At 33.0% G+C, this 10,549-nt stretch overlaps 2 protein-coding genes and 1 non-coding gene across 4 annotated transcripts; 1 reads left to right on the forward strand and 2 right to left on the reverse strand.

Moving 5' to 3' along the window:
• Positions 1-339: 339 nt before the first annotated feature.
• On the forward strand, positions 340-3,945 carry LOC141612416 (uncharacterized). Of its 2 annotated transcripts, XM_074431182.1 has the most exons (4): positions 340-490; positions 1,736-1,913; positions 2,181-2,524; positions 3,049-3,945. In XM_074431182.1, the coding sequence occupies exons 2-4, from the start codon at positions 1,751-1,753 to the stop codon at positions 3,565-3,567; spliced, it is 1,026 nt and encodes a 341-aa protein (XP_074287283.1). In that variant the 5' UTR covers positions 340-490; positions 1,736-1,750; the 3' UTR covers positions 3,568-3,945. The 2 variants fall into 2 exon arrangements, with proteins under 2 accessions (XP_074287283.1, XP_074287285.1); XM_074431184.1 differs by lacking the exon at positions 1,736-1,913.
• Positions 3,946-4,847: 902 nt separating this feature from the next.
• On the reverse strand, positions 4,848-4,919 carry TRNAP-AGG (transfer RNA proline (anticodon AGG)). The gene has a single exon. It is a non-coding gene; the product is annotated as a tRNA-Pro (tRNA).
• Positions 4,920-5,404: 485 nt separating this feature from the next.
• LOC141612417 (uncharacterized) lies at positions 5,405-9,617 on the reverse strand. Its single transcript, XM_074431185.1, has 6 exons — positions 9,456-9,617; positions 7,697-7,745; positions 7,413-7,561; positions 7,071-7,134; positions 6,599-6,660; positions 5,405-5,902 (listed from the first exon to the last, which is right to left on the reverse strand). The coding sequence occupies exons 1-5, from the start codon at positions 9,615-9,617 to the stop codon at positions 6,644-6,646; spliced, it is 441 nt and encodes a 146-aa protein (XP_074287286.1). The 3' UTR covers positions 5,405-5,902; positions 6,599-6,643.
• Between the last annotated feature and the right edge of the window lie 932 nt (positions 9,618-10,549).

The following is a 10,549-nucleotide window of genomic DNA, read 5'->3' on the forward strand; positions in this document are numbered from 1 at the left end:
CATGGTATCAGAGCTAGTATGATCAAAAGGTCACGGGTTCAAATCCCACCTCGCTCAATTCTAAAGTTGAATATTAAGCACCAGATAAGGAGAGACCTGCAGTTGCATCCACACTTCAAGCCCGTTACATTCGTGTGAGGGGCGTGTTAGAATAAAAACCGATCTTGTGACTCCAACCATCAACTTTAGCTTTTGGTTGACATGGTTTATTGAGAGACACAAGATGAGACACGAAAATTAGATATAAAATCCGCTTTCTTATTGGGGAAAACTTGGAAGACTTTCTATAGACTCTCATTTTAATTATAAAATGACAATTTTACCCTTACTTCAAAAATCGAAGACACTCGGAATTTTTGAAACAATCACGACATATCCCTCATTCTCACTTCACTCTCGATTACAACAAAATTTCTGGGGTTTGCGAATTGGGGATTTAGGGTTTCAAATTCGGTTCCAAATTGATTCAATCTCAAATTCAGTTTATCAGGTTCGTTTTCGCTCTTCTATCTCTTCCTGTGTAATATTTTTTTATACTAGAACTCGATTTCTATTGAATTTGACGATGGTAATTCAATAATCTTTAGTTCGATTGAATTACATCTTGAAATAAATTCGAGTTCTATAGAAATTACCTAATTTCTGTAATTACAGTGTTTCTGTTTGATTGTCGATTGAATTGCATCCCGAAATCAACTCGAGTTCTATAGAAATTAACTTATTTCAGTAATTACGGTTTGTCTGTTTGATTATCGATTGGATTACATCTCGAAATCAACTCGAGTTCTATAGAAATTAACTCATTTCAGTAATTACAGTCTTTCTGTTTGATTGTCGAGAATTACATCTCGAAATCAACTCGATTTCTATAGAAATTAACTTCTTTCAGTAATTACGGTCTTTCTGTTTGATTGTCGATTGAATTACATCTCGCAATCAACTCGAGTCTATAGAAATTAACTTATTTCAGTAATTTTGGCCATTCTGTTTGATTGTCGATGGGATTACATCTCGAAATCAACTTGAGTTAAGAATCGTGGATAATGGGTTCATACGAGCAAGATTCTTGGATTGACACCTTGTATGCAACCATTGTCGCCATAATCTGGGACCATAGAAAGGTGAATGATAGTGATGATGATTCATACGGGTTTCGATTAATGAACTGCTTTTCTTAAAACGAGAGATCCATCGACTAGTTTAGCTTTAAGTGTCCATATGAATTATCAGTAGGGGATACTTTAGTTTAGCTTATAAAGGAAAAATCAGTGTCTTTCTGATAGAGCCAAATTGCTAAAGACATACGAGTATTAAAAACAAGCGGATAGCGTCAACGACAAGGATATGTTAAAACTAGGGCTGAATGTTTGGGAAACACAGGAGTTAGACGTATTCCCAGAAGGGTAAGATAGAGAAAGTTGATTAGAAGAGAGGTTGATGAAGTAAGGATGGAGGAAAACAGGTTTATCACCTTTTTCTAAGACAAGGTACTGGAAGAATGAATGTGTTGGAAATGGTGATTAATGAAGGTGTGGTGAGAAGAATTTTGATGGCTGAATACTGAATAGTCACTATGGATTATTATTTGCAAACTAAGTCGAAATCAACTTGTTTCTGGTTTTTTTTTTTTTTCATTATGAGTGTTGCATTTGTGTGTTTTCTGTTGTTTTCATGACCATCTAGCTGATAGGTCTACTAAGATGTATTTATATATACTGTCATCTTGACATTTTAGGTATCTTTTTAAGATATGGAGAGAGACTTGGAGAGTGTCAGAAATGAATTATTGATTGGTGATGATGAACAAAGCAATATGGTGGCTGATGGAGAGGATGAAGAGAATGAAAATTTAGAACTAATATGGGGAAAAACACGTCGTGAGGCTGTTGTTCATGTAGCTCTGAGAACCATTTGTGAGCTATATTCATCTAATCAGTGATCTGTTTTTCTATTTTGAATTTTTGATGTTTGAACTGTTGAGCATTTTTTACTTTTGTGAGTATTTTGTAATTTGGCTGTATTGCTGCGCTGCTGGCTGCTAATCTACTGGCTTTTATAAGTTTGCCTTTACACTTTATGACAGAATTTGTGTTTCATTTTATCTAATTTGCTCATTTTGTGTTCCTCTCAGTTTTTGCATAATTTCATCTCTTTTAATGACAGTTTTTGTGTACTGTCAGTTAAAGAAATGGGAAAACAGAAAAGTATGGAAGCTCCAAGCTCATCCTCCTTGAGATGGACTGATCGGATGGATAAATTTTTTATTGACGCGTTGATGAATGAAGTTGTTCTCGGGAATCGAGTCGATGGGAGTTTCACTTCGCATGCATATGATAACATTGTTAAAGAATGTTCAGAGAAAATGAAGCTCCCTCTCACCAAAGATCACCTTAAGAATCGTCTTAAGACGATAAAGAAAAACTTTAATGAAGTGTTTGATCTATTTGGAGCTAGTGGTTGGGGATGGAATGAAGTGACAGCGATGTTTGAATATGAAGATGAAGTTTGGGATTCGCTACTACAGGTATTTACTTAATAACTAACCATTCAATATTTTACATATTCTTTCAATTTTTCTTAATGATATAGAATTGTTGAGAAGGAATTAGTATTTACTTCGCTAAAATAGTGACCGGGTGATTAATCGATTCCAGAAAAAAACGAGAATCGATATCTTGAACAAGTTATTTTGACGATTTTCCTGCTTTGCTCGGGATTTTACTTGATAACGTGGTTCTTTAACATCAGTTGGTTAGCTGTATGTCTGTATTGGATCATAGTATCTCCTATGTTGTATCTGACATCTAGTATTCGGTTAGATTCTCGGTATCCTTTTTCAACTGATTTGCTTGTGTATCATCCTTTCTACAGTATGTAATATAAACAAATCATCGATCTTGAATGTTTGAAACAATTACTGGTGCTATTTCTGTCCAATTAAGTGTACGTCTGTCGGTATAAAATGTACCTCTGTCTGTATATAATTTCACTGTTTTGTATCAAATTAAACTTTAATGAAGTGTTTGATCTATTTTGAATCGTTTTCAGAGAAAACCAGAAGCTAAGAAATGGAAGAACACGCCTTTTCCTCACTTTAATTTGTTGGCTAAACTTCTTTCAAAAGATCGAGCCACTGGTGATGAATCTGGTACAGCTAAGGAGAAGAGAGTTCACATGACACCAACTATTACTGAATCGAGTGATAAGAGTGAGGGCACAATGGAAGGTAAGATGGGTGATTCTAAAGACTCGGCTGATTCTAAGAAAGGGAAAAAAAGAAAGGCAACAGAAGATATTTTTCGGGAAGAAATTTCAATCATCAAACAAGGTTTGGACAATGTTGCACAGGCTCTCCGAGAGGGAAATGAAGTAATTGAGAAGGGTCGTCCTCAAGTTTATACAACTCAAGAGGTATTTGAAGAGTTATCAAGGATGGAGCTTGACCCGATTACTCGTAGAAAAGCGTATAGGTTCTTAAATGCCAAGCAAATGAGAGTGAGAGAGTTGTTTGGGCTCCCACCCGAGGAGCGAATGGTGTATTTAATGGAGATGATGATTAACGAGTGAACAAGATTTGGACAATGTCGTTTATGCTCTGAAGAGGCAAGGAAGGACTCTTACGGTTTTGGCAGGTTAATTACTAACTGTTTTAGTTCGTTTATGATGTAAAATCTGGTTTAATTAGTTTAATTAATGTGTGTAGGAATGTAGATCTGGTGTTTAGTTAAGCTAAGCTGTTGTTCTTCAATTTTAAGTTTCTATGGTGTAATTGAAACAAGTTTTATCTAGGACTAGTCAAATTAAGAAAAAAACTCTCTTTTTTTTGGTACGATGAAAATCTGAGAAAAAGGAACATACATCGGATGTAGTACCTCCAACTTTTTTGTTTTTTGAGCATATATGTATTTTTGTTGAGTTTATTACCTCAAACTTTATTTGTTTTTGAGCATATGTGTATTTTTTTGAGCATATTAAAGTTTTTAAGTTAGATTTTAATATTTTTTCCGTCAAAACTCAAATTTAAGTAAACTTATATGTAATGTTTTTGAGTTTTATTGTAATTTTGTAGAGTTTAATGTTGAAGTGAATAAAATCAAAAACTTCATAGTGAAATTCAGAAACTTTAAAACAAAACTCAAAAACTTTATTATAATACTCAAAAATTATAGAATTGGAGGTAGTACATCAGATGTATAATCCACTTACTGTGAAAATCTCTTTCTTGAGATATCTAATTTCGTGTTATTTAGCAATTTCGTTTGCTTTTTTCATTGTGATAATGTTATCTTGATTGTCAATTTTTGTTGTCGAGGAGTTCAAATCTTCTTGTTTGTCGATTATCGCAATTGATTGGAACAGAGAGTTAAGGAAGTTTTTTCAGTAAGGTACTAAACTTGGAATGGTTATGTTTTATTTGCTAGAAGCATGGTTTTGGTTGTGAAAATGGATACAGTTGGGATTAACACGGGAGCATTTGGTGATTAGAACTCTTTTGTTCCAGGTCCGGTGTAGGTTCGTCGAGTAAATTAAAACTCGTAGCTATTGAATACGACGAAAAAAGGGATATGTTACGAGTTCGATTATAATGTCGTATTTAACACAAGAAAAATAAATATAAAGTGATCGTAAATTCGTAATAGTTTAATTGGTAAGTCTTCGTGGTTTATGTTACTCGTATTTCTAAATCGTCTTCGTGGTTTAGGTTACTCGCAATAATAAGTGAGTACACCCAGCCTGTGCTGTCATTTATGAACGTTTCAGCAAAAGGTTGCCTCAAATCCAAACACTAATAGTCTAATACGCCAAGTATAAATGAAAAAAAAAAAAAAAAAAAAAAAAAAAAAGTGGGGGCATTCCGAGAATTGAACTCGGGACCTCTCGCACCCTAAGCGAGAATCATACCACTAGACCAAATGCCCATTTTGATTATTCGACTTGCAATAATGTCTATATACCTTTACGTTGTCGGAACCTCTTGTAAACTTGTATAACTAATTTCGTCTCATTGTCATGTTATTGTCAAAGTCATTTTCCAGATTATTATAGAGAAGTTAAGTTATGGATTTTTAAGAAATTCTACATAACATATTAATGTTTCACTTAAGTTTTCATTTTCTTATGTATCCTTAAATGGCAAAGATTTTCGATTGGAACAATTTATCATGTAAAACATACAGGAAAACATCAATGCCAATTAAGGTATATATAGTCTCAACCCACGTTATTACCTAACTCAACTCGCTATATCATTCACGTCGAGGATTAGGGAAATATAATTTTTTACGCGTTTATACGTCATTCTCTCTAATCGAAGACATTTAGCTAGTAAAATTATCGATCAAGGCCCAACAACGGGAACTCAAAATAGAAACAACATTACATCGAAAAGGAGAACAATGGCTAATTAATTTATAGAATATATTAAAGAGACTATATATCAAAGCTATGTTTACAAAGGTAGTCCATATATATACTACTTATTGAACATACAAATTACAACTATGTCAGACGAAGCTGATCCATTTAAACTACACAAAGACTTGTATAAGATGATTTTACACAAATTTTTCGTAAAACGTGATCTTTTAATAACACATTTATACCCAGTAATAGGGTTGTGTATAGATCTGTTTTACAACTATATTAGTATAAAATCGCCTTACACAAGATTAACTGCTTGAACTAAAGCTATGCCCTCCGATAATGCCGGGAATTAAAAAGAATCCCAGCAAATTGATTGAGGCTGTTAACAACTTATAGTCTTTATACTATCTAAAACTTTTTTTTATTTGCTTAGAACATTTATATTTATATATAGCTAAGTTTTAATTTGCTTCACTACTTGTATGGTATATTCTCCTTCTTGTAAAGATTGGGACATGTGAAGATATCCCCCATATCCCTGCAAAAAATGGAACAAAGGAATTTTTGTTAATAAAAAGTCAAAATGTTTGGAAAAAATTGGATTTTTTCATGACATAATATAATAATAATAATGCATGAGAATATAAGAATAGTTGAAATTTTGATATATGCTTAATAAGTTCCTCATCTTGTTTATATACTTTGGCCATGTAGAGTCCATACACAAGTTGAGTAGTTCCATGAATATGTGTGTGGCCCAATTCTTTAATAAGAATACATGACATCAAAATTTTTCAAAAAAAAATTGTAGCCCAAAAATTGTTTTTCATTTAAGTAACGCGAGACGGTTTTATTCAGACAATGGTTCTATCACATGTTATACCAGTCATTTTATGTTAGGGGTCGTGACTAAGTCTATTCATACACCAGTCTTACACGAGATGAACTGCTCATTTAAGGTTACCGATCAACTCAATGTAAGTATTCAATAATATGGATATGTATAGTATATTTTCATCATTGGTCATTTGAAAACAATCTATTTATGTTATTAATACGGAGCTAAGGTTGTTTGTGTCCGATCCACACCTAAATCTAAGGAACCATTTAGACACTAGGGTAGATTGGTGATAAGTATAGCATAATATGATCGAGCCACCCTAAACATACTATATCAAAGGTAAACAAATGATTGAGACGGGGGAGTATTGAGTTTTTGTGGTAATGTGCTTACCTTAGTTTCCAAGAGGGATGCTATCACATACTAAGAGGCTTAGAGCTAATAATAAAGTGATCCTGAAAAAGAAAATATTAATCATGGTTAATTACTTTCAAAAGATATAATTAAGCTACAAAATATTCTTGGATGGAGTAGTAAAATGATTTAATAAACCGAAAATTATACTCCCTCTTATTCTAAGTAACTGTCCCATTTGTTATTTCCGTCTATTCACATAACTGTCCCATTTGCCATATTTGAACATGGTTTTTTACTTTCCTACCCTTAGCTCTTTTCTTTATTTACCACCCCAAACCCCATAACCCATCATATTCAATAATTTTCATTATTTAACTCATATATTCTTACCCCTATACAATAATTTTCATTATTTTAACTATATTTCTTAATTTTCGTGTCATTGTCCAAATGAGACATTTATTCGGAATAGGAGGGAGTATGTAATATGCGAAGTAAAATATCGAACCTTGCCACCAATTTCCCCTTGAGGCACTGTTGGGATCATCATCCTGCTGATCATCTTTTTTGAACTGAGTACAATCAAAGCAATTCAAAATTTAGTAAAAACTATACCCGAGTTTAATAATATTAACAAGGTAACGGAAAATACAAGCTAAGTCTAGGAAAAATACGAAGTTTTGATACCATATTATTACCATCCTACTCGCATTTACTTTTAAAATTACTTAGTAATAATGAACTAGAAAAGTTAAACCTAGATATATAGTGTTATAATCGTGTGTGTGTGTGTTTTGTTATGAAAGTTCATTATCAGTCGATATTGCGAATAAAATGAAGCATAACTTACGGTAAGGTGGGAGTCGGCGGTGTTACGGGTGGTAGGGGAATAAACTTCTTGGCCACCATAGTATATAGAGTTGCTATAGTTGCATGGTTGTTCAATTGTTTCCTGTTGGTAATATGAATTCTTACTGTTCTCTCCCTTGCCACCAAATCCTAACAATCCAATATAAGAAAATGATGAATTTGTTATTAATTGTAATTCACAAATAAAGTATTTTAATCAAACGTAAATAATTGAGATAATAGACATAAATTGTAGGATGATAGTTAAGTTAGCAAGTACTATACCAGGAGCATTATGCTTGATATTGCTTGCTTGACCATCCCTTCTTCCTCCCTAAAAAAAAAAAAAAAAAAAAACAACAAAGCAAAATCTTTAGCTAAAATTTAATTTGTAGAAAATTGAAAGATAACTGAAGGCGAAAAAGAGAGAGAGAAAAAAAAAAAACAATAACAAGGACAAAATTGGACATTTAAAAAATATCCTAAATGTACTAATGTAATCGATCTATGTCTATATAAGGTTCGCTAATATAATTATGTTTCCATTTTACTCTAAATCAAATAAATTGTTAAGCCTAAACTCATGATGTTCCCAAACTTCAATTATAATTTGGAGTCCGAAGTAAATATTAAATTTAGAAGACAAATTTACTAAACGAACATAGAAATCTAGCATAAATTTCGTTATTTACGGGAAGTAGCCCTGCTAGCCCTGTCGCTTAAAGTTATCTTCTTATAATACTCTCTTTATCTCGCTCATCTGCTTATGTTTTATATTCTTTATAGTGAAAAGATTAATCAAAGGTAAATAAATGATTGGAACGGAGGGAGTAATTAACAATCATTTGTGAGCACTAATGAAGATCAAAAAGCTAATTAGATTAAAAGGAGAATAATTGAAGGAAATTTGTCAAAAGGTTGGCAACTTTTTTATGAATCCCATAACAAGCAACATTAACAAATTAAAATTGGACTCATACATCAATTTAACATTTGGTTAACTTACTTTATCACGTTACTTGTTCCTAGTTGCAACCTTTTGCTAAAATCAGTCTAACAAAGCCAAAAAGATACATCACCCTTATGAATAAAGGGTTATATCCTCTTAATATTGTACCACAAGACAATTTAATCAACAAATAGCAACAAAATTGTAAGATCAGAAGGACATGTAAGTAACTCCAAAAAAACCGTGATTTTAGAAAAGTGGATATAACCATCCTCGGTCCTATTTTCGTGTCCTAATAATAATTCTTTTTCTTCACACATTATCTACTTCATATAATTTTCAAAATATTTTAAAAAGAAAAAAAAAACTTTATATTATAAAGGGAGTCACAAGCGCAAATACGTTGCAAACGAGTTTGAACCCAGATCATGAATACTGCCTCACAATCTCACGTGACTTTACCAGTTAAGCTAGCTGGTTACTGCTTATCATGATAACCAAGGCAAAAGAATTTCTTATGGTTGATAATGATGTGTTAGGAAGAGGGCCAATGGATATAAAATGAGACACGAAAATAAAACGACAAATCCGTATTTGAATATAGCAAGAGATAATGAAGTAGACACAAATTTAATGTTTTGGACCTATTTTGGAGTATATTGTGAAAAAGAAAGATTTCATTTTGCAATTCAAGGAAGCAAATTCAATAATGAGGATATTTTATGCAATTATGCCTACCCATCTTTGATAGATGAGGAGAATTAACAACTTAAGAAATCTAATTTGATTGATGAAATTATAGACCTATTTTTATTGCATGCATGGTCCAATTGTTTTTGAAATTATCAAACCCCTAAAAAAAAAAAATGCTTAAACCCACATAAACCCATAACTTAGAATAGAAAAACGTCCATGTACATGTATACGTAATTAGTGACGGAGTCAGGATTTTCAATTACGATTTAGAAAAAAAGCTTGAATATTTCAGCAAAAACCCCTTTTTAATCAATTGTTTAAAAGACGACAGTATACAAAAGACGATTAACATGAATCATCATTTAAAACCGTTAAAACGACAAAAGAAAGTAAGAATACCGTTGAGGGCGGTCCAAAGACGGACCCAAAAATGCTAGAGGAACTCCCAGAAGAAGCATTTGTTGCAGAAGACGGATTCGGCCCAAAAAGCTCCGTCATGTAAGAACTTGCATTAGCAGCAGAAGACGATGACGACGAAGACGATGATGATTTCTTTTCCATTGTTGATGATTTCTTTTATTTGAAGTACTAAAAACCCAACTATAAAAACGTCTAGTATTACTTAAAAACTATAGCACCGACAAGAAACAAGAGAATTAAATTAAATAAAATAAAATTAAAAAAGAGATAAGGTTGTTTTGTTAGGTGCAGAAGAAACAGAGGAAGTTGGAATTTGACTAGTAATGTTGGTGTATGGGGGAGTATAGGAAGTAAAGTGGAGATTAGTTGTTTGTTTAGTTGATTAGTTGAAGGTTGATTAGTTGGAGTTTAGTTTGAAGGAATTAGTTTTTTGTATTGATTTGTTGTGAATTCAGGATACACTTGGGTTCACATGGGTTCATACAATTGGAGAGAGAGGTCCTCTATTTATAGAACTCCTCCTCCTTCTCCTATAACTCTCCAAGAAAAACTCTAGAATGGAGCGTTAGAAAGTGGCTGCACACTTAACGGGCTCTGCAGAGTTCCTTACCACATATACACATGTCAGAAGGTTAGGTTGTTTAGATAAATCTAGAACATACATGACTCTTCAAGATCCTTCTAGACTATTCTAGTTGTTTCTACATTATTCCAGGACATTTAGGATAAGTTTCAGAATATTAGGAAACTTAGAATACACTAAAAGTCTCATACTTCAACACTCCTCCTTGAGACTTTTGGTGTAACACTTAGCTTGAACATTCCTCTTCTTTTTCTTTTTCCTTTTGTATCGCCAAACTCGGAGGTTGCTCAATGTACGTCTCCTCCTCGAGGGGTAGCATGACGAACAAGCGGAGCAAATATATCTTCGGAGTGAATTCCATCTTGTTGTGAATATCCTTTGCCGATCATTCTTGCTTTGTGCTTATTGATAGAGCCATTAGGATTCAACTTAGTTTTATAAACCCATTTTACACCAATTACCTTTCGATCTCTTGTCTTGTCAACCAACT

The sequence above is a fragment of the Silene latifolia genome, chromosome 11 (genome assembly GCF_048544455.1).
Source record: "Silene latifolia isolate original U9 population chromosome 11, ASM4854445v1, whole genome shotgun sequence".
In the NCBI taxonomy this organism is placed as follows: Eukaryota; Viridiplantae; Streptophyta; class Magnoliopsida; order Caryophyllales; family Caryophyllaceae; genus Silene; species Silene latifolia.